Here is a 21412-nt window from a genome sequence, read left to right as displayed (position 1 = left end):
AGCTTCCAAAGTGCAATATTGATATCCTTTTGCAAAGTTACTGATCATGATTTCTTTTTCAATCCCCTCTTTTAGCTACAAGAAGGTCTTAGAAGAGTTTAAAGAGAAAAACAAGCAGCATAGCTATTTCAAGGCTATGATAATTGCAAATATCAACAACTGTATGAGTTTTCGGTAAGAGTCACCATGAAAGTGTTTAACTTGTTGCTTTGTAATCAATCTGGCTGAGGCCTGTCGCTTCAAAAATAACAAGCAGTCCTGTAGCGCCTTAAAAACTAACAAATGTATTTATTTATAATAAATGTATTATGTATTTACTAGGTAATGAGCTTTTGTGGGAAAAACCCACTTCCTCAGATCTGGAGTAGACAGACGATAGGGTCAGAGCCTGTATCAAACTGTTCAAAGGATGTCCTCTGCACAAGGGTGTTCCCACTCTCGTTCCATGACGGTTTGAGCCCATATAGCTGCAGAGTATGTTCTTTGAATCTTTTACAGCCCAACCACCCACAGCTTCATTCCTGCATACCTGTACCAAGAACTGCCACCAAGCTGGCAAAGAACTACGGAGCTCCTGCAGTTGGCTCCATGTAGCAGGGGATGTTGTTTTCACTGCAGTTTGGCCTTTAGAGGAGCAATGGTAAGGGTGGCTGGCTGGCTCTGCCCTGTTTGACATTTCTCTGCACACTAGTAATTTACATGCACATCTAACAATCTCCGAAGAATTGCCAGGGAGACAAATTAAAAAGTCGTCATCATGGGATCACTAACACTGACTATCACTTCTATTCTAAGGGTACCTCTTCACTAAGTTCAAGATCGACACTGCCACGGTTGATCTTCCAGAGTTCGATTTACTGTGTCTGGTAGGGATGTGCTAAATCGAACTCAGCGGACATCCACATCAGCACCGATACTCCTGTTTCACACAAGGGCCGTGTCTACACTAGCCCCAAACTTCGAAATGGCCATGTAAATGGCCATTTCGAAGTTTACTAATGAAGCGCTGAAATGCATATTCAGCACTTCATTAGCATGCGGGAGGCCGCGGCACTTTGAAATTGACGCGGCTCGCCGCCGCACGGCTCATTCAGATGGGGCTCCTTTTCGAAAGGACCCCGCCTGCTTCGAAGTCCCCTTATTCCTATGAGCAGATGGGAATAAGGGGACTTCGAAGCAGGCAGGTTCCTTTCGAAAAGGAGCCCCGTCTGGATGAGCCACACGGCAGCGAGGCGCGTCAATTTCGAAGTGCCGCGGCCGCCCGCATGCTAATGAGGCACTGAATATGTATTTCAGCACTTCATTAGTAAACTTTGAAATGGCCATTTGCATGGCCATTTCAAAGTTTGGGGCTAGTGTAGACATAGCCAAGGAGTAAGGGAAGTTGACAGGAGTAAATGGAGTGTCCTGCAGTGGAGGACCACATGGATAGTTGAATTAAGGTATGTTGACTCCAGCTACATAATTACGCTAAATGGAGTTGTGTATCTTAATTCAGCCTTCCCCTTTAGCATAGCGGTACCTCAGACATAGAAGCCACTCGGAATTCTAGTGTGCTTTTTGGATAATGACCAAAACTTGATGTCCTGGTGCTATGTTGCATTTTTGACATATTAAAATGTTTTTCCCGTGAGTGTTCCCTATTTGTGTAACAAATCTATACCTGCATCTTGTTTCAGAGACCATACAGAGAAAACAACAACTTCAGCACAGGACAATGAGAAAGTAAAAATACTTACTACACTTAGTGAAATAGAGAGCAGTAGTTATGATGTACTGCTTCAGGATTTGATTGCAGAGTTAAAGGTAACCTGTTTATTACAATTATGTCCTATATGCTTAGTACTTATTCATTTATCATCTGTGATGTATTTCTTTGGAGAAAAGTCTAATATGTTACTGATTTGATTCAGGGAGGGGCAGGTTCAATGTGATTTTTCCAGACTTTTGGGGAGGAGAGGGGGCCCGGGTAAACAAATGGCAACCAAGGTTCTAGGGTATATACTGCTGTGTCACGTCATAGAAGCTGCTTACATTATTTGTGGAGGTCATCATCATACTATCTTTATCCAAAGTAACAAATATACATGTCTGATTGATTTAATTAAGTGGCAAGTTTGTCTAAATCAAAACCTGATCTTTTGTCATCTATTTGAGAGGAGCTCCAACCCAAATCCTACAGCCAAATCATACTTCACTTTTGGAAATGAGGAAAGCCAGATCTGAACTTCAAATCTCAGCCTCGTCTTCATTATTTAAAACTCATTGATTCCTATTAATTTAGTCCTCAATCCTGCAGATAAGTGTGAGTAACTTAACATGGTTGAGTACTCCCATTGAACGTACTGGGACACCTCACACATGAAAGGTTACTTATACACGCAGGTGTTGGCAGCAGCAGGATCTTTGCCTTTAAGCCTCTAGGGCAGAATACATATCTGAAGATGATCTCTGAAACATTTAGAATTGGGCTCATGCACTTTTTGGCTTACTCTGGGCTTCTCCTTAGTTGGAAAGAAAAGACTTTTCTCCACTAATTGTTTTTAATTCAGAAACATCAGGACTCAAAGCTGATCTTCCCCTCCTTCTTCCTCAAGGTCCTTTTGGAAGGTCTCAAAGATGTTCACTGTGAACTCAGACCTTAACTGAAAGGGCCATGGGGGTAAAAATCTTATTAAGGAAGACAGCCTCTGTCCAGTGTTGTTACTGGGGGCAAGGAGGGGAAGGCTTGTAACTATTCGTTTAACTTCCAACAAAAGATAGTTTCTGATTAAAATCCGTTCCCTCTGCTTCCATTGCCTTGGAACTCTATGTCCTCGTCCTTGTTGGACCCAAAAGTGTAGACAGGACCCAACAGTCTAATTTAAGCAATGGAAACATAATTTTTCATTTAAGATTTTCAGAGCGTCTATCTTCCTGTTCATCAGAAGGAAGCAAAGAAGGGCATAACCCTGATTCATCCCCTCCCATCTTTAACTTCTCTGTACAGCACCAGGCCTGCCTCTTGTATAAGACGTTAAATCTCTGTGTGCATATTTGCCTTTAGATTTGGCTTTGCAGAAGCTGAATAAAGTGTTTTTTCCTCAGCCTGTTTTTAGAAAACTCACACAAAGCAAATGGCTTTCCTGCAGTGAAACGATGACTGAAATCCTTCAGGCCACCAGCAGCCACATTTCAGAATTCGAGACTCTCCGAGACCCCTTTTATCAGGTAATTCAAAGACAGACACTGGAAGAATTCTAGGAAACCCAAACTTATTTTTTCAATGGGGACCATCCTGATGCTCAGCTCTAGGTACCTATCTCAGTTTGACCAGGGGACTGGGTGCCATGTTGGCAAGTGCCAGCTTCAACTCCATTCAAATGAGTGAGTTTTTTTGTTACCATGCAGATTTCCAAAATCATCCCAGTGCAGCCACACCACACATCTTCTGTCCATCAAAGCCAGATGCACACCACTCATTCTGACCCTTGTTTCTTTGGTATGATAGGGAAGAAAAATTGGAAAGGTTTCAGTGTTTTGGCAGCTTTTTGGAATAAGGCCTTGTCTACGCTGAGGACCTGGGTTGTTGGTCCTTAAGCCCCAGCATGGCTGCACATGTGCAAATTAGTTTACGGTGGCTTTGATAAACCTAAATATCTGACGGGGTGGTTGCAACAGGAGCAAATCCCAAGAACAGGCCAAGCCTAGATGTTTGATTTGCAGTGCAAGCTTCTGTTTTCAGCCATGTCTATGGTGATTTAAGTGTCCAAATGTATCCTTCTGGTGTTTATATGCAGTGGCACCATGCAAGACCCACAGCAAGGTGGGAGGAGGGACTCAGCTGTGCACCCAGAAGGGGCAGGCGAAGGGCAGACAGCCCTCAGCACTGTTTGTATTGTGGTGCTGGCCCTCACCCCTGCCGGAGAAAGGCTGCCACGATGTTTCAAAGGGGTGCGGAGTTCCAGCCACTGCTGCTGCCAAAGTACCAGCAGTGGCAGTCAGAGCTCTGGATGCCTTTGCAATGCTAGGCCTGGGGTCAGTTACCACCTTACCTCCCACCCTCTCCATCAGCAGCCTGGGTTGTATGGCCAGCCTCAGATAGGTCATGTGCAGTCCCCCTGTAAGAATTCTGTTTTCTGCTTTTGTCTCTTTAGTAAGCTGAACAAAGTTGACCACATGAGGTCAAATAGGAGACCAGGATGGCCTGAAGCATAGTTTCCCACTCCTCCTACCCTTGGGTCTGCCTGTGGGGGGCTAGCTCAGTGGCTGGAGCATTGGTCTGCTAAAACCAGGGTTGTGAGCTCAATCCTGGAGGGGGATACAGAGCAAATAGATTTTTAAAAATATCCATCAGGGATGGTGATAGGATCTGCTGTGAGGGCAGGGGACTGGGCTTGATGACCTCTCAAGGTCCTTTCCAGTTCTGAGATAGGTACCAGTGAAAGAGAGCCCAAGCCCATATTGTCTGTTGGTGCCTCTGGAAACAGGAGGTTATGGGGCCCTGTAGGCAAGTGCCATTGAGATATGTGCCAACTCTATGCCAGACATCAGGGCCCTCTGTAACCTTTGCAGCAGGTTCCGTGCATACAGTCTTACTGAATTAACTCCCTTTTCCCCTCCCCACAGGCCATTGTGGAGAAGACTCATGGTCACTTGGTGAGAGAATACATTGTGAGGCTAATGAAGAAGAAAGTCAGCTTGAAAACCCCAGAACTACAGCAAAACTTGTCAAAACTCATTGTGGCTCATGCCTCCCTTTTGCAAAGCTTCTGCAAAGAGAAGGTTAGCGACAGCTCTGCACGCTCCCTCTCTGAACTTAGTCCTGTGACCTTCTGAAAGGAGTTTTCTTCAGCCTCTGGCATTAATTCTTCAAATCCTGTTTAGTTTTTTTTAAGTGGATGTTAGATGGAAGGGGAATTTTCCAAGGCTAATGGTGAGCCTGGTTGAAATATATGCTTGAGAATTGAATGTGACACAGTTTGTTACAAGTCTAGCAGGAAATGGCTTGATAAGTACAATGCCGATTTGCTACTTTCTGTGTAGTACATGCAGTTGGTGCCTTTGCTGTTATGCTTAGTTCACACAATTAAATTTCTTTTGTATATCAAGGTGTTGCACTTCTGTGGCATAAATACATACATTAGGTATGCTTTGTGTGCAACTTCCCCTTGATTTCCCAAGCTTTTGCTGCTTTTTCTGTAGGCTGGATCTGAAAATGCCCAGTTTTTATTTTCAGAATGGTTTTGGTCAGGAGGATTAATGAACAACTCGCACTTCTTTGATCTCAGTCCTAGTCCTCCTTTCATGGCTCTGCACTGAACTGCAGTGAACTCATCTGGCAGGAAGGATACGGACTATGAAAAGCAGGTGGAGTAGAAGGGATGTCAGGATAGGGTTTCCAGCAGGTCTGCGTGGGGCTCTTTTCTGCGGGGGGAATGGGAAAGAGCTTAGCAGATAACAGAGGAGTCAAAAATCAGGTACACCTCCAAGGATGCATCATGCATCTGCTGTGTAGTTTAGGTCATTACATATATCCAGCAGATTAAGTACCTGAGACATGGATCATATTGATGAGTGGCAGGTGAACCAGCACCTGGGAAAGAATCAACTGTGTGCATCCGAGAGCAAATAAGAGTTTAAAACAAATGTCCAGCTAAATAAATTTCTCAAAGTCTGGGCAGAGCTAAATCCAGTTTAGAAAAATAGACATCCTTTCTACTCACTGCTTGGTTCCTTCCTCCCTCACCCATCCAATTGTGTCAGAAACTGGCTTTGCTAGAATCCTTTATAAACCATATTCTTTGATTATGTCTCCACCCCTTTCAGACAGGTTTTGTAATCCTGATGGACCTGTATTACAGACTGTTTACTCTGGTTATATTTCTGATAGGGGTCCAAAGCCACCTGGTTGGATTCTGCACTCCCAAAACTGGCAGAAATCATCAGACTTCAGGATTCAAGTGCCATTAAAATAGAAGTTGCTACATTGGCTAATGCATATCCAGATATCAGGTAAGAGGTACTGAAAATATTAGTGCATTTTAATAGGAATGTCCACAGTGGTTTCATGACAACACTTGAGTATTAGAAGAAAAGCAGCTAGTTTGTGAATAGCAGCTTTTCTGGGTCAGGTTCAGGCATTTCAAGACCTGCTACAAAGAGAGCAGAGATTTCATCGTGCATGCCAAGTGACTAGTAACACAGCTGCATGTTGGGCAACAACTCCTCTTTTAGCAAGGAACAGGGCAGCAATCTTGATAGCTTTATTTTTTCCTAAAGGTTCCTGACCTCTCTTCCAAAGTACATACAGATCCAATTTCCATCATTCAGCTGTCCCACTACCCACCACTAATTGTATAGCTCAGATTAGGAGTCCCCCAAATCCACAAACGTGCATTTGTTGTGACCGTTTGGCCAGTGACCCATCAGCTGAAACAAGTTGTGTTACCAAGACACCATCTGGAATCTGCACATTTTGAGCCAGTTTTCTCCACTTTCTTCCAACTAACGGCAGGGTTAGTGCAGTGGTCAGGGTGCTATTTTAGGGTGCAGAAAACCTGGATTATATTCCCTGCCACATACGTCCGATACACCCTTGGGCAAGTCACTTAGCCTCTCCCTGTCTCAGTTGTGATTTACAGACTTGAGATATCATTAGTATTAACCTAGTGCTTAGGAATCTCAGGGGTGTTGGGAGGATATTAAAGACCTTTAGGTGCTCAAATGATGGGGTCATATAAGAACCTAAGGTAAACACACAGGAAGGCACTAACAGTGGATCTTTTCTGTTCACTAGCAAAAAACATCTCGCTGCCATCTTGTACATCAAGGGAAACTTGCCGAACAATGAAGCAAAAAGCATCCTGAGCATCCTGGATGTCAGCCCAAAGCCTACCACTTCCTTTGAGACATTGTTTTCAGCTGTAAGGGTTTCCTAGGCTTGGTCCCTGCACTCAGCGCTCACACTGCATGGGGCTGTTTGCTATGCTAGTAAAGGTCAGAACCTGGCCCCAGGCTATGCAGGCCTCATGCCTGGTCTGTGCAGCTAACAGGTGCAGCAGCATTTCTCTTCTGAACTCCTTTGATGTCATTGTAAGAACAGCTCCCCTTGGAAAAGAGATTTGCTTTGTGCCTAGCTAGGAAAGGATGGACTCTGATGGAGGAGTTGTGGCCAAGTTCTCTGAGCAGCAGAGCTCTCAGCTTAGACGCTGACTCCCTCATGTGTCTCATGCATATACCACTGTGCCTCAGTTTCTCTGTGGGTACAACAGCACTCCACTTACTTCCCAGAAGCATTGCAAGTATTACCTCGCAAACTAATTGTATAGATCAGATCTGTGAAGCATGGCTTGTCCTTTGTGGAGGAAGAGGCTCTGTGCTATGCTTTTAGAAGGAAAAAAATTAAATGAAAATGTAAAGTGCTTGGCAAAAAAAATCATTTCAAAGCATGTACAGTAGACCTCTGCTAGGTTCTCTCTTTAACCAAAGGCTAAGAAGCTGCTTTTTCTGTTGTGTTAAGTGCCCAAGAGGTCAGGAAGGAAAGAAGTCTGCCCCTCTGTCTGGCTTACAGTTTGGATAAGGAAAGTTTTTTTTAAAGGGTCTCATTGTGACTGTGTGTTTCAGAACCTTCTCATGGACAAGAGAAAAGCCACAGCACAGAAAGCTGCAGATCTAGGGAATTCTGGAGCTTTCCGCATTTTGCAACTTCTTTTTAAATCTAAGTTTCTGCACTTTCCTGTGGTGAGACTACAGCCAGCAGAGTGTTAAACTAATGGCTGCTGCTGCTAAAGTAAACTAGCTTTGCAGAAAGTGGGACTTTACCACTGCTGCACCCCGTTCACCTCCATGAGGTGTGAATTGCTAACCCTGCTTGGCAAATTAGGACCCAGTTCTGCAAGTGGTTTGCAGACAAAGCTCCCATTAGAGCTCAGAATCAGATGGGAATTTTAGATGCTCATATTTCAGACTTCCTTCTCTTTATATTCAGTCATTTCCACTGCTATAGATTAAGGATTTTGATAGCTAATTCTACATTGCAATAGTTCTTGTAGTTTAAGGTCCCAGTTCAGCAAGGCACTTACCTACAGCAACAGCATTCAGTGAAGCACACATTTCAGTTCTATTGCTTTCAATGGGATTTGAACACATGCTTTAAGTGTTTGGGGGCCTAGCTGCATAAAGAGCCCAACGCACATTTTGTGTATGTGTGTGCTGGGGTCGGGGGAGAGGTGGTAAAGTTTCTCTCTTCTTAGTTGCCCTTTATCCTGCTGCTGTGGGCCTAGTCTGGGGCTGGAAATGTGAATCTTGTGTATGGTTTGAAAGCACGCTTTTGTTTTTAAGACCTAATCTTTTGGCCAGAGAATTAACAGCCAAAATATCTAATTTGTTGAATCCAAAAACCTTTTACCCTCTGTATTAAACATTTCTACAGAAAGCCCATCTGCAAGGAGGATGAATAAGGACTATGAAAACTGTGAAATGGTGCTTGCAGGCAAAGCATAGTGGCATTAAGGTCACTATAAAACCACTATAGATGAGACCACATCTTGTGTATACTGCATGTAAGCTTCTATGTTCTAACCCTAAGATTGTATTTCCAGAGTCACATGTAGCTCATTGGTGTGTTTTTATATTTTCTGTAACTAGTTATCTTTGCATGCAGTATTTATATTTAAATAGTATTAAAATGATGGTGGAAATGTAGCTGACTTATCTTTGGTTCCCTGGGTGTGTACAGCATATACCATACATATGGGTAATCTTACAGTATTCCTTCAAATACCTGATTCCCCTTGTACTTCCTAACTGGAGAAAACCACACTCCTTCTCCAGGGTCCCCTTCCTGCTCACTTAACTCCCCCTTCTCACTCTTTCCCTTGTTGTCATCAGGCTGGGACAGGGGGTTAAGGTGCAGGAGGGTGCTTTGGACTGGGGCCAAAGGGTGGGGAGGGGGTTGAAGTGTAGGAAGTGATAATATTCCAGTTGGGGAGAGTGGGAGCTCTGGGCTGGGGATGAGGCATTTGTGGTGCAGGAGGGGGCCTCAGGCTGGGGCCAAGAGGTTCTGAGTGTGAGAGGGGGCTCAGGGGTGGGGTGGGGGCTTGGTAGCAGACTCCACAGGGCACAGACCTGGGAAATGATGGGATCTCCCAAGGAACAGGGGAAGTCCATGTGGTTGCTAGGAACAGCATATGGCCTGGGGCTTCTCTGAGGGTCATCTGTATGCTGCCTCCATCCACAGGAGTCACCCCAAGAACTGACTTCCCAGCTCTCATTGGCCACAGCTGTGGCATTCCTGGCCAATGGGACCGGTAGAGCTGGCACTCAGGGAAGCACACAGAGCTTCTCTGGCCATCCTTCTGCCTAGGAGCTGGAGGGACATGCTGGCCTTTTCCTGGGAGCGAGGCAGAGCCAGGCATGGATGCAGTCAACCAGACTTTTAGCAGCCCAGTCAAGTTAGAGTGAAGGGTCTACTACATTGAGGTAGTACTGGAATCCAAATAAAGAGAAGCTGGTACAGTGCAGGCAAATGCTCTGTGTGTATGGTGAATGCATATCCTGCCTTTTTCAGCTGACACTGTAGCCTGGCTGGCTGCCTATAGTCTTGGGAGCAGGTATTTGCATATCTTATAGATCTGTGCAGCACCTAGCACAATGGGGCCCAGATTAGGTGCAACTGTCGTAATTGAATAATTACGACAGATCACTATATTTTTGAGGATGCCATTAATTCTTGTTATTCATGCACACCCTCGTTTCCAGTGTGTATTCTAGTGTGGCTGTCAGCACAGTTCACCATATAGTGTACATCTGTGTTCCTAGGCCCAAACCCTGCTGTCACTGAGTTAGGTTTCAAAATTTCCATGGATGCAGGATCTAGTTGTTCCTGTCACAAGAGACAGTGAACGATGAGAACTTTGGCCGGAGGGATCAGCCACCATCTCACAGACACAATTTACAACCTTCCCCTCCCAAGGATGTAGGAACTTGGTGGTCAGAGCCTCATTGGTCCTAAAGGATGAAAATACCACAGCTCAGTTGTGCTCTCAGGAACACAGGCAAGTCCAACTGAAAGTGTGCAGAATTATATCCATTTTAAGAAGCATCAGGCCCAATAGAGGACGGCCAACCATAATTGAATGGCATTAATATGGTTGAAAAAACTACCCAAAAAAACCCCTCAAATGTTAGTTTGTAGGCCAGCTCAGACTGTCTTATCTAGCTTCAGTGAGGGGGAAATCTGGCATGTTCCTCTGTGGGTGTCAGCTACCTACCACCATCACCCTTTCAGATACCCAAGCAGTCTTCTCTGGGCTACACCAATCCTGTCTTCATCTTGCAAGTTAACAATAACTGCCTCGAGTCCCTCAACCTCTTTGAATCATGGCCCTGTGAATTCCAGCCCCTGAACCTAGCTACTTACAGAAGTACCCTCTCCTCCACTCCCAAAGGTGCAGTTTAGCCCAGTTTACAGTTTTATCTTTACCTACCACCTCCACGCTTGTAAACCAAATACTCATAACAAAATCAAAAGTATGGTTCTTTAAGACAGCATAAAGCTTAAACTAGAAATGAGAGAAAAGCATGGAAACAAATGATTACAATACAAGAAAACAATCAGAGTGCAGACTGGATCTACTCTTACCAAAAGTTATTTCCTATCTCATAGAGGGCTTCTCGCTGCCCCCCGCCCCAAAAAAAAAGCCAGGCGTTTTTCAGAGTTGACTGGTTTCCTAAGCACAGCAGCCAAATATTCGTGAACCACCACCCCTTCAAAAGGGGTTTTCTCAAAAAAAAAAAAAGAGTGCTTCGCCCAGCTCTGTGACTAGAAACAAAAGGCTGTTTTTAGTACAGACAGGGCAAACTCTTCTCTTCCTGTAAAGTTCCTTCAGGTGGTTTCGGTTAGTTGCCTTTGCAGCTAATGCCGTGTTTCCTCAGTTGCTGTTCTGCAGAACCCCAGGGCTCCACAAAGTGAAAGTAAAGGGTCCATGGTCAGGAGTCATTTGCAGCTCCCTGTCCTGCTGCCGCTGCTGCTTTTCCACAGCTCAGTGCCCCTCACTACTGTGCCACTGCTGACTCCTCTGTGGCTCCCTGCTGCTCACCGCCCTGCTGCCATGGGTAGGGGAGTCAGATAGGTCCTGCATCGGGCCCTCAGGACTAGAGAGTCAGAGGAGCATAGGTAAGTTCATCTGCCATGTCAGGTGAGGCATGTGTGTGGATTTGGGACTGAGAGGGATTAAGCCTGGGGCTGGGGGTTGTGGAGGGATGATGTGAATGTTGTTTCTTCCTGTTTAAGAGCCTATCCCCAAGTGATGTTTTCCTTGTCCTCATTTGCTCTCCAATCCAAGGGTGAAGCTAATTTAGACTTTCTAACAGCTACACCTCATTGTGTGCACTGATCTTAAAATCGGGGTTACGAAAAGTATGGTTTGCTGTTATTTATTAAGGGCTGTCTCATATTCGCATTCTCTGCAGCTCTTGAAGTATTGATTCTGTAACTCTTGCTATTTTGGTTGCAGACCCCCAACTATGATATATTAATCTACATAGCTACAATATCTAATAATACTTTGGTCAATAATAATAATAATAATAATAATAATAATAATAAAATAAAAGTTAATAGTGTTTACACAGAGAATTTAAATTATTGTCCCAGGAGTAAAAAGGGTTTGCTGGACAAGCGGTGGACGGAGACGAGACAAGCAGTGAGCGTAAAAAGGCTTTATTAACAATGGCTTAATCAATGTTATGGGGCGGGGAATTAAGGGGGAATACCTAGCGCGCTCTAGCTATCTATCTCAGAGCAATGTCAGGTGATGGACAGGGGAAAGCCTGTACTTATGGTGCGGTTAACAAATGGCAGATGGCAAGCAGAGCCCATGCCAATATCTCACTGAAAGGGTCCAGATTTTTGGCAGGAGGAACATGCGACTCAGGCTGGCTGATGGGCTTGTCAAGGTACATGCATCTCCAATTTGGGAGAGGGGAAGTTTAACTTTTTATCGGGGTCTGGACACAGAAGCAACCCCTGGGCCAATGTCAGTGCATTGTGCCCTTTTGCCCTTTTTAGGAGTTTTTCCTTTGCAGGAGCTTTTAATGCTTGGTGAGGCGGTGGTCTTGCTTCCGCATATGTGACTAAGCCCTTAGCTGGCCCTGCTTTCTCATATGTGGCTAAGCCCTTAGCTCCTCGGGGCGGGGGTGTGAATGCACACTGGAATGCCAAGTTCTGATTGGGTAGCGAAGCCTTGATCATGCTCAGGGTGCGTGCAGGCTGCAGCTTGCAACACTGTCGTGGTCACACCACAAATGGCTGTGCCAACAATTTTTTATCCCAAAATTCCCCCATGGATCATTGGTTAAAATAAAGAGCTTTCAAGAACAAAGCAAGTACTTTAAACACTCCTGTTGTTACTGAAACCAGCCAGGAAGATACCAAGACAGCTCAAGCTAATTAAGAAGAATTACAGCCTTTTGTTGTCACAGGTATGGAAAGGAGGAGTGATTTCCCCCAAAATAAAGCAAGCACCCCCCAATTTCACTCACTTATCATCAAGTAAGAAGAAACACAGGTATGCCAAGGATTATTTGTCATTTAGATTCACAAGCTATGGAACTAAAGATGTTCCAGATGCCCAGTGTGCACTATGCAATAAAATATTTTCTAAATCATTCTTTAGTACCTGCTAAATTGTAAAGACATTTTGAAACAAATCACTCGGAATACAAAGATAAAAATATTAGTTTTTTTAAGCAGAAGCTTGACTCACTTGAAAAAAAGTAAACTTTTCGTGTCAGAAATTGCCAAAAGAGATAATAAAAAACACAATAGAGGCGTCTTACAAACTTAGCTATTGTATATCGCTCGCTGGAGAAATGCACACAATTGGAGAATCACTCAAAACCATGCTCAAAAGATATTATAATGTGTATGTGGGATGAGAAGTCTTGTCAAAAAGTTGAGGCTGTGCTGCTATCAAACAATACTGTCGTGTCGTATTCTTGATCTTGCTGCTGACATGGAGAAGGAGCTTATTTATGTGGTGCATACTTATTACAATTAGACAAGCCCACTGAGGTTGCAGGTCTTGCAGTTTTGCTTGTATTTGTCCATTACGTGTTTGATAAATCTATTGAAGAAGACGTGCTTTTATGAGAATTTTTGCAGACCAGTACAACTGGTGAGAATATATTCAATTGTATTGATAGCTTTATGAAAACACATGGAACAGGCTGGGAAAAACGTGTTGACATTTGTAGTGGTGGCACCAAAGTAATGGTAGGAACAGTGGCTGGCTCGATAACGTGAATAAAAAATGTAGCAACAAACTGCACCAGCAGCCACTGCATTGTCCACAGGCACACACTGGTAGTTAAGAATATTTCTCCCTCTCTTAACAATGTGTTGGATAAAGCAGTACAGATTATTAATTATACAAAACTCAATCATTACTACCAAAACTGTTCAAAATTATGTTTGAAGATATGAGTAGTCAGCACACAGCCCTGCTTCTGCAGATAGAAGTCAGGTGGCTATTGCAAGGCAAAGTGCTTGTTAGGTTATTTGAGTTGCATCAAGAGCTCGCTGCATATTTGATGGATCACAAATGCCCTGTCTGATCATTTAACAAACTTTTTGTGGTTATCAAGAGTTGCATATATCTTGCAGACATCATTACAAAACTAAATGAAATAAATCTGTCGCTGCAAGGAAAGAATGTAAATATTCTTAATGTGAACGATAAAATTTCGTCCTTGTCACATAAGCTTTGGTTTTGGACCTCATCTGTACTACAATATAATTTGGATTGTTTCCCAACCATAAATGATTTCCTTGAAGAAAATTAATGTAAACTTGATGAAGATATTTGCAGTGACATTTCAGATCGTCCTCGCAATTTATACACAAACATCATGAAGTATTTTCCAGCCATACATGACGCCCATAACTGGATTCAAAATCCATTAAGTGTAACAGGAAAGCCAGTCATTTTTTCTACGCAAGATTATGAAACCTGATTGAAATCACGTCAGACAACCAATCAATACAAAAATTTAAAGAAGTTTCTATGATTACATTTGGGGGCAGCTTATGTCAAGGACATTCACCTTTATCAAAACATGACATTTTTCAGTTGTTACGCTTTGCCAGCACATGCTTGTGTGAAACTGGGTTCTTGAATCATGCAGCAACAAAAACAAAATACAGAAATCAACTGAATGCCACGCCAGATATGCAAATCCAACTTTCCAGTATTAAACCAAATAGAAAAAAGAATTTGCCAAGAAAAGAAGAGAAGCTACTCTCTGCACTGAAAACTGTCAATATACTGCATGTTAGTTTTTGAGCATTATTTTTTGGTACACATTAAATATAATTTTTTAATGTATATGCAATTAAACTAAATGAAGATTTCATGACCTTGTTTAGCATTTATTTATTATTCTTACTTATTTGTGGTCTACTATCTCAGCTCCATATATAAGACTTATTAAGGGTTCTGCAAAATTCTTTCGAGTTTAATATCAGAGGGGTAGCCATGTTAATCTGGATCTGTAACAGCAACGAAGGGTCCTGTGGCACCTTACAGACTAACAGAAAAGTTTTGAGCATGAGCTTTTGTGAGCACAGACTCTGATGAAGACCAGCATCTGATGAAGTGAGTCTGTGCTCACGAAAGCTCATGCTCAAAACTTTTTTGTTAGTCTATAAAGTGCCACGGGACCCTTCGTTGCTGTTTCGAGTTTAAGAGGCTTCTGTGGTGAAATAAAATTGGGAAACACTGATCTAGTAGTCTCCCACTGAGCGTTCTAGTACTGTGCAAGGTGAATCATTGTGCCTGGCACTGCATCCCTAACCAACCAGGGGTGATTACTCAAGCCCTGCTGGAATGGGCATGTCTAGACTACTAGGAAGGGTCAAATTAAGGAATGTAGTTTCAGCTATGTTAATTATGCAGCTAGAGTCAACATACCTTAATTTGGACTTCCGTGGCATTGCCACTAGAGGAGGTAGATGGTAGCCTGCACGCCCGTCAAATTCCCTTTCTCCTTACTGGGGTGGGGGGAAGCAGGAGTACTGCAGATGACAGAGGCACCCTGTAGATTTGGTTTAGTGTGTCCCCACTACTACTACTTAACCTTTGTACTCCACGTGGAGCATAGGTCATTCACAAGTCTCCTCCACTTCATACTGTCTTGGGACAAAACTTCTAGCCAGCTCCAGCAATACCCCAGTTGTTGTCCTTCAGTCTCAGTAGACCTGCTTCACATTGTATGAGGTCTTCCTCTTTTGCGTTTTCCCTGTGGGTTCCATGTGAGAGCTTGACGGACTATACTGGATGATGGTTTTCTGAGAGTGTGGCCCAGGCATCCCCACTTCCTTCTCTTGATTTCAGTGTCAATTGGTTCTTGTCCTGCTGTGTTCCAAAGCTCCTCATTTGTGACAAAGGCTTGCCATTTGATGTGAAGGATGTACCTCAGGCAACTGTTTATGAATGTCCATAGCTTGTGATTAGAAGACTTTTTAGTATACCAGGTCTTGTATCCATACAAGAGCACACTTCACATTTGTGTTGAAGATCTGCAGTTTCATCTTCACAGATATTATTTGTGAACTCCATATGGGACAAAGCATCTTGAATCCCTATCCTGGCACTGATATCTGTTCTGCCATCTATGCCCACAGTACTCCCCAAGTAGATGAGCTGCTCCACATCTTCCAAGTCATCCCCTCTCTGTGTGATGGTGATGTTGTTGGACTGGTTGATATTCGTTATCTTTCCCTTGTTGTTGCTCTGTCCGGTCATTGAGGCAGTTTTGTCTCATGCTGGGACCTTTTCTTTCATGTTCTCAGAGTCCCCACCACACATGAGAAAAATCAAACTTCAGAAGACCGACTGTGACAGGGGTGATCTTCCCCATATTGCAGACGCACCCAAAGACTTGCTATCCTCTGATGACTAATTTTTACTCCAAGTGCATAAAGCATTCTTTCAATGTAACATATTATTCTTTAAAATATGACTCATACATGCATTCACAAATCTTTACAAGTTATGTAGATCCCTTTAAATACTTTTCATTTTACTCTTCAGGCATAAATATCTTGTAAGATATGTTTGGTGTAATGAGTTTATCAGGTCTGAGATGAGTTATTTGCAAAGAACAGAAGAAACCTTTGCCAAGACAGATATCTGTGTGTCACAAATGCTAGATAAATTAAGGTTGCAAGCGAGATCATATTCCCAGTGTACCTACCTCTCTTTACGTATTTGGAAATTAAAAACTGGATACAGTACTGTATTTTCAGCATTCAAGCATGAATGTTCATCGCATCTATTAGCCATTATAAGAAAGTTTATACCGCACTTATGTTTTACTTGATGTAAGCAATTTTTGCAGCGCTTGAAGCTACGTTCTGATTTACAAATCTGTTAGAATGTTGAAAAAGTTCAGGTCAGTTGTTACGTTGGCCTTATTCCACTTAAATACGTGCTTGAAGGAAAGCGTCAAATCTAAATAAATGAGGGGAAGGATCCAATGATTTCTTGCACCCACTTCACATGGCATGAGCAATTAACTTGTACAAAGCCCGTTATAAAACCTTCCTTTTCAGCTTCAGTGAGCTGAGGAACAAAAAAAAAGTCTAGTAATCTTATTGTCTGATCGGTCACTTAGGATGACGTTGTTCATATGTAGGCATACTTCATATGCGTTGCCAAGCCACTTATGAGGAGGCATAAATGGCCTGATTAACACAAATACCAGTGTGCCTATAAACTGAATAAAATCAGCTTCTGTCACCAGTGATGTAGCTTGTTTAATTGCTATAGGATTTTGATTGATGCTGGCTTCTGCCCACGTTCAGAGGGGACAACAACTGCTGCCAGCCCTGAGGCAAGTTGTGTGAGGATGGGGAGGGGAGCTCAGCCCTTCGCACTGCCCAGACCACACCCCTGCCTTCCCCCCGTCTCCCCGCCAGCGCTCAGAGCAACACCAAGCAGCACTCTGGAGACAGTTCAATGGGTCCAAGGTTTGGCCACCACCGTGACTAGGAGCTCTGGCTGGGAGCTCCAGGCCCTGATGCAACTCCCGACACGCCCCCACCCCCCACTGCATTACACCCTCCTATCAGCGGCCTGCCCACACTTACGCACATCAGTGATCATTAAGATCAACTAAAGCGGCATTTCTCTTCAGAAAACCTGAGTGGCAGGCGAGGGTGAGAGAAGTATGTTCCTTGCCACATGGCACTGTAGTCCCATACCACAGAGTCTGCTAAAGCTGAGGGAAGACATTATTGTCATATAAACATGGTGCCTGATACCACCACAGTGACTGAGGAGTGGGAAGGAGAGACCTCAACTTTTGTGGGAAATGGGGACAGACACTGAGACACACTCGAGGGCAAAGAAACTGCCAGTTTTATTGTTCCACATTGTTAACAGCATCATTTACAATGATTTCTGGTTAAAAAGCATACATCATGTGCGGATGATTGAGGTGAACACCACTGCCTGTTCTCTGGAGGTGCTGAGCAGTGAGCTATAAACACCAAGCTTCATCCAGAGCCTAATGGCTTCCTAATTCAATCTTGCTGAGACTAGGATAGGCAGAAACATTTCAAATACGTACCAGTTGAATTCAGTGAAGTCAATGGGCATTCTGCTAACACAAAGACTGTGGCCCCAGTTGGTCCCAGACTCTTAGAAAGTCCCCAATGCTAAGGAAAGACAGCAAGCATGCTGGAGTCACTTCCCAATTTAAGAAGTTTGTGATGAAATCAAAGATTTTGTTGTGTGTGATTCCTGGACAGATGAATAATGAGTTGTTGCAATATGTTTCTGATGGGAAAGCATGAAAATAAAGAATCCTGTGTCAGCTCCAGACAAGGCACTTATGGACTCTGGAACCTAGAAATAAGGGTTAGAAGTCAACCTTTGAATTCTTCCATCACCAGACCAGACTATCTTGTCAAGCTTCCTTATACCTTGGTAGGATTCTCTCTTGCCTGATTTAAAACTATTTAAGAATGGAGGAGTCAAGCATCCCTCAGCAACTCCTCTACAGTGTGCTCTCCCAGGGCAAAAGGAATCAAAGTAGGCCTCGCAAGAGATACAAAAACTGTGTGAAGGCCAACATTGCTCATGCTGGTTTAAAACCAGATCAGACAGAGCAGCATGCAAAAGACCGAACAGGCTGGCGTGCTCTCGTACGACACGTATGACGCATTTGAAGAGCCGCGGCGTGTACGCCTCATTGACGCTTGTGAGAGGAAGAAAGCAACAGCAGCAGCCGCACCAAAAGAGCCAGGACAATTCCGTTGCCCCCACTGTGAACGCCCATGCCATTCAAAGCTTGGGCTCCTCAGCCACATGCGAGTTCACAACCGATGAGCCTGTGCAAGCTCAAGACAGCATCGGACACGACAGACTACCCTACTACTAATTTATTGGGACATAACTCTAACTTTACTACCAGATGAACTGACTGAAACGCTAGGAGAAGAGTCACAGTTATTGCAAAAGGAAGTCACATCTCACCCATCTATCAGAATTCTTTGACAGTGCCAACGAGCAGTGGCCAGTGGTGACCCAATTGATATCACTTTCAGGAAACCTTCCACATGTTGCCTCTTAAAAGCCTCTTAAGCAAAGTAAGTGTTCCTGGGGTCACAAGAATGGTCTTCTTATGAATCAGTAATTGGTTAAAAATGAAAAATAAAGGGTAGGAGTGATCCATTTTCAGAATGGAGAGAGGTTAAGTAGTGGGGGGAGGCCCTCAGTGATCTATATGGGAATCAACACTGTTCAACATATTTATGAATGACCTGGAAAAGGGGGCAAACTGTGAGGTGGACAAAGTTTGCAGACTATACTAAGTTACTCAAGATAGTCTAAAGCCAACTACACAGATATAAAGAGACCTTACAAAACAGGGTGAATGGGCAGCAAAGTGGTAGCTGAAATTTAATGTTGATAAGTGCAAAATAATGTAGATTGGAAAATATAAACCAAACTCTATACATATACCAACTGATGGGGTCTAAAATTAGAACTGGAAAAGATAGAAAGAAGGGCTAGAAAAATGACTAAGTATATGAACCACTTCCATATTCAGAGAGATTATAAAGACTGACTTTCCAGCTTGGAAGCTTGAAAAAGAGATGACAGAAGGGGGGATCTAACAGCAATCTATAAATCATGACTGATGCAGAGGAAATGATTAAGGAAGTGGTATTTACACTTTCACATGACACAAGAACCAGGGCTCACCCCATGAAATTAAAAGGCAGCAGGTTTAAAACAAGTAAGTATTTCTTCTCACAACAAACAGTTAACCTGTGGAACAGGTTGCCAAGGGATATTAGGTAGGCCAAAAGTATTAACTGGTTAACTGAAAAAAAGAAAAAACTAGAGAAATTCACAAGGGTTGGTCCCTCAGTGGAGGTTAGTTAAGATGCTCAAGGATGAAACCCCATGCTCAGGGTATTCCTAGTTTCTGACTGCCAGATGCTGGAAACGGATGACAGGGGATGGATCACTGAATCATTGCTCTCTTCTGTCCCTAACCTCTAAGGCATCTAGAGAGCCCAAGTTCAAAATAAGAGCAATGATGTGATGCCTCCCTGGAGGCCAATCAAGTTGTAATTACATCTGCTTAGTACACAGAGTCAATTTCAAAAGTTGGAGAAAGTTGTTTGTTTTGGTGAGTTTTGTTTGAGTTAAATGTCCTTTTATTTCAGAACAACAAGCTTTGCAGTGTGAACGCAAGAGGGTTTTCCCCGCAAAAAGGGGATTTCCCACAAAAACCTCCAGTACAGGCAAGCTCTGAGGCTGTAAGTCACCAGACAGGAGAGAAGAATTAACCAGTGTGAAACACCAGTCTCCAACCGAAGGTGTTATGTCCTGTCTGACATGAAAACCTATCAAACATGATGAATTATTCGAGAACAAGAAGTCATCCTGTGGCACCTTAGAGACTAACAGATATTTTGGAGCATAAGCTTTTGTGTGCAAGCAGGTCTTTGCCCACAAAAACTTATGCTCCAAAATATCTGTTAGTCTATAAGGTGCCGCATGACTTCTTCTTGTTCTCGAAGATACAGACTAACACAGCTACCTCTCTGACACAGATGAATTATTGTGGAACATCGAGGAACAAAAGACTGTCAATTGCTCCTCTCAGCCCCCTCACCCAAGAGCAGACATGCAACTAAATTCCTCCCGATAGTTGAACTGGCAACTGCAAGCACCCAGAGTGGGGCTGCAGGGAGCTAAAGAGCCCTAACAGGGAAAATTTTAAGGTATTAAGTAACAGTCAGCATGGAGTTGGGAAGAACAAATAATGTCACTAATAGCTTTCTTTGGCTGGGTAAGAAATCTTTTGAACAGGTAGATGTGGTAGCAAAGGGGTCCGCAACCCTTCCGAGGCAGAGTGCCAAAATTTGACCTTTTGACCGCTGTGTACAGTCCAAGTAATGGAGATACGTTTTGAAGTCACTAAGGCTTATGTTTACACAGCGGGCACTATTTTGGGATACAAAGGTATCCCAGAATAGCTGCCTGTGTCTGTGCAATGCACCTGTTGTCTCGAAACAGTTTTCAAGGTAACAGGCACACTCTTCCGGCATCCCGGTTTGCCTGATCATATGAGGCATGCAGGGATGCGTTGGGATAGGGCTTTATTTAAACAACATCACGTGCCAAGATAGCCTATTTCGAAATCTACTCAAAATCTATGGAGTGCAAATTGCATAGCATATTTTGAGGTTAGGACACTGCCTAAACATAGCCTAATAGTCCTACTTACAACAGCCTCATTAACAAATAAATTAAGATGCAGAACTTTACCATTTAGGTGGTGGCTGGTAGCATTAGCTGGTCTTTCGTTAACCCACAGGTGGCATGGCTTTGAGCAAACGCCCAGCCGCATGGTGGCAGAGAGGCAGGGCTGAGCTCCCACCTGGCATGCTACTCTTGGCACCAGTGATGGGCGTTGCTGATACCTGTGGTGGATCTTGACTTTTTTTTCCTAAGGCTTTTGGTACAGTATTGCCGTGACCTCCTCATAAACAAACTAGGGAGCTATTTATGGTAAGTGGATGCATAACTGAGAGCAAAAAACATTCACAGAGAACTGCTATCACCGGTTGCCTATCAAAATGGAGCAGCATAACAAGTTGAAGTATCACAGGGGTCATTTCCGGGACTGGTTCTGTTCATTATTTTCCATCGGTGATTTAGGCAATGGCATAGAGAGGACACTTAAGTTTACAGACAGTACCAAGCTGGGAGTGGTTATAAATGCTTTTAAGGGTAGGATTAAAATTCAAAATGATCTTGACTTGTGGAGACATGGCCTGAAGTAAATAGGATGAAATCCAATAAGACCAAATGCAAAGTACTCAACTTAGGAAGGAACTATCAGT

The 21412-nt window shown here is 43.5% G+C and overlaps 1 protein-coding gene across 6 annotated transcripts in view; it reads left to right on the top strand.

Moving 5' to 3' along the window:
- TNFAIP2 (TNF alpha induced protein 2) overlaps positions 1-8685 on the top strand; it is a 45401-nt gene extending 36716 nt beyond the window's left edge. For 5 of the 6 annotated variants that reach the window (XM_074996453.1, XM_074996451.1, XM_074996452.1 and 2 more), the window contains exons 7-12: positions 76-174; positions 1680-1806; positions 3088-3210; positions 4609-4764; positions 5873-5994; positions 6779-8685. In XM_074996453.1, coding sequence (XP_074852554.1) covers positions 76-174; positions 1680-1806; positions 3088-3210; positions 4609-4764; positions 5873-5994; positions 6779-6920 — 769 coding nt within the window. In that variant the 3' untranslated portion in view covers positions 6921-8685. The remainder of the gene's footprint in view (positions 1-75; positions 175-1679; positions 1807-3087; positions 3211-4608; positions 4765-5872; positions 5995-6778) is intronic. The other variant, XM_074996455.1, reaches the window with a different exon arrangement.
- The last annotated feature ends 12727 nt before the right edge of the window (positions 8686-21412 follow it).

The sequence above is a fragment of the Carettochelys insculpta genome, chromosome 6 (genome assembly GCF_033958435.1).
Source record: "Carettochelys insculpta isolate YL-2023 chromosome 6, ASM3395843v1, whole genome shotgun sequence".
Classification (NCBI taxonomy): domain Eukaryota; kingdom Metazoa; phylum Chordata; order Testudines; family Carettochelyidae; genus Carettochelys; species Carettochelys insculpta.
Note: the sequence above shows the minus strand (reverse complement) of the source record. Positions and strands in the feature narration are given on the sequence as shown.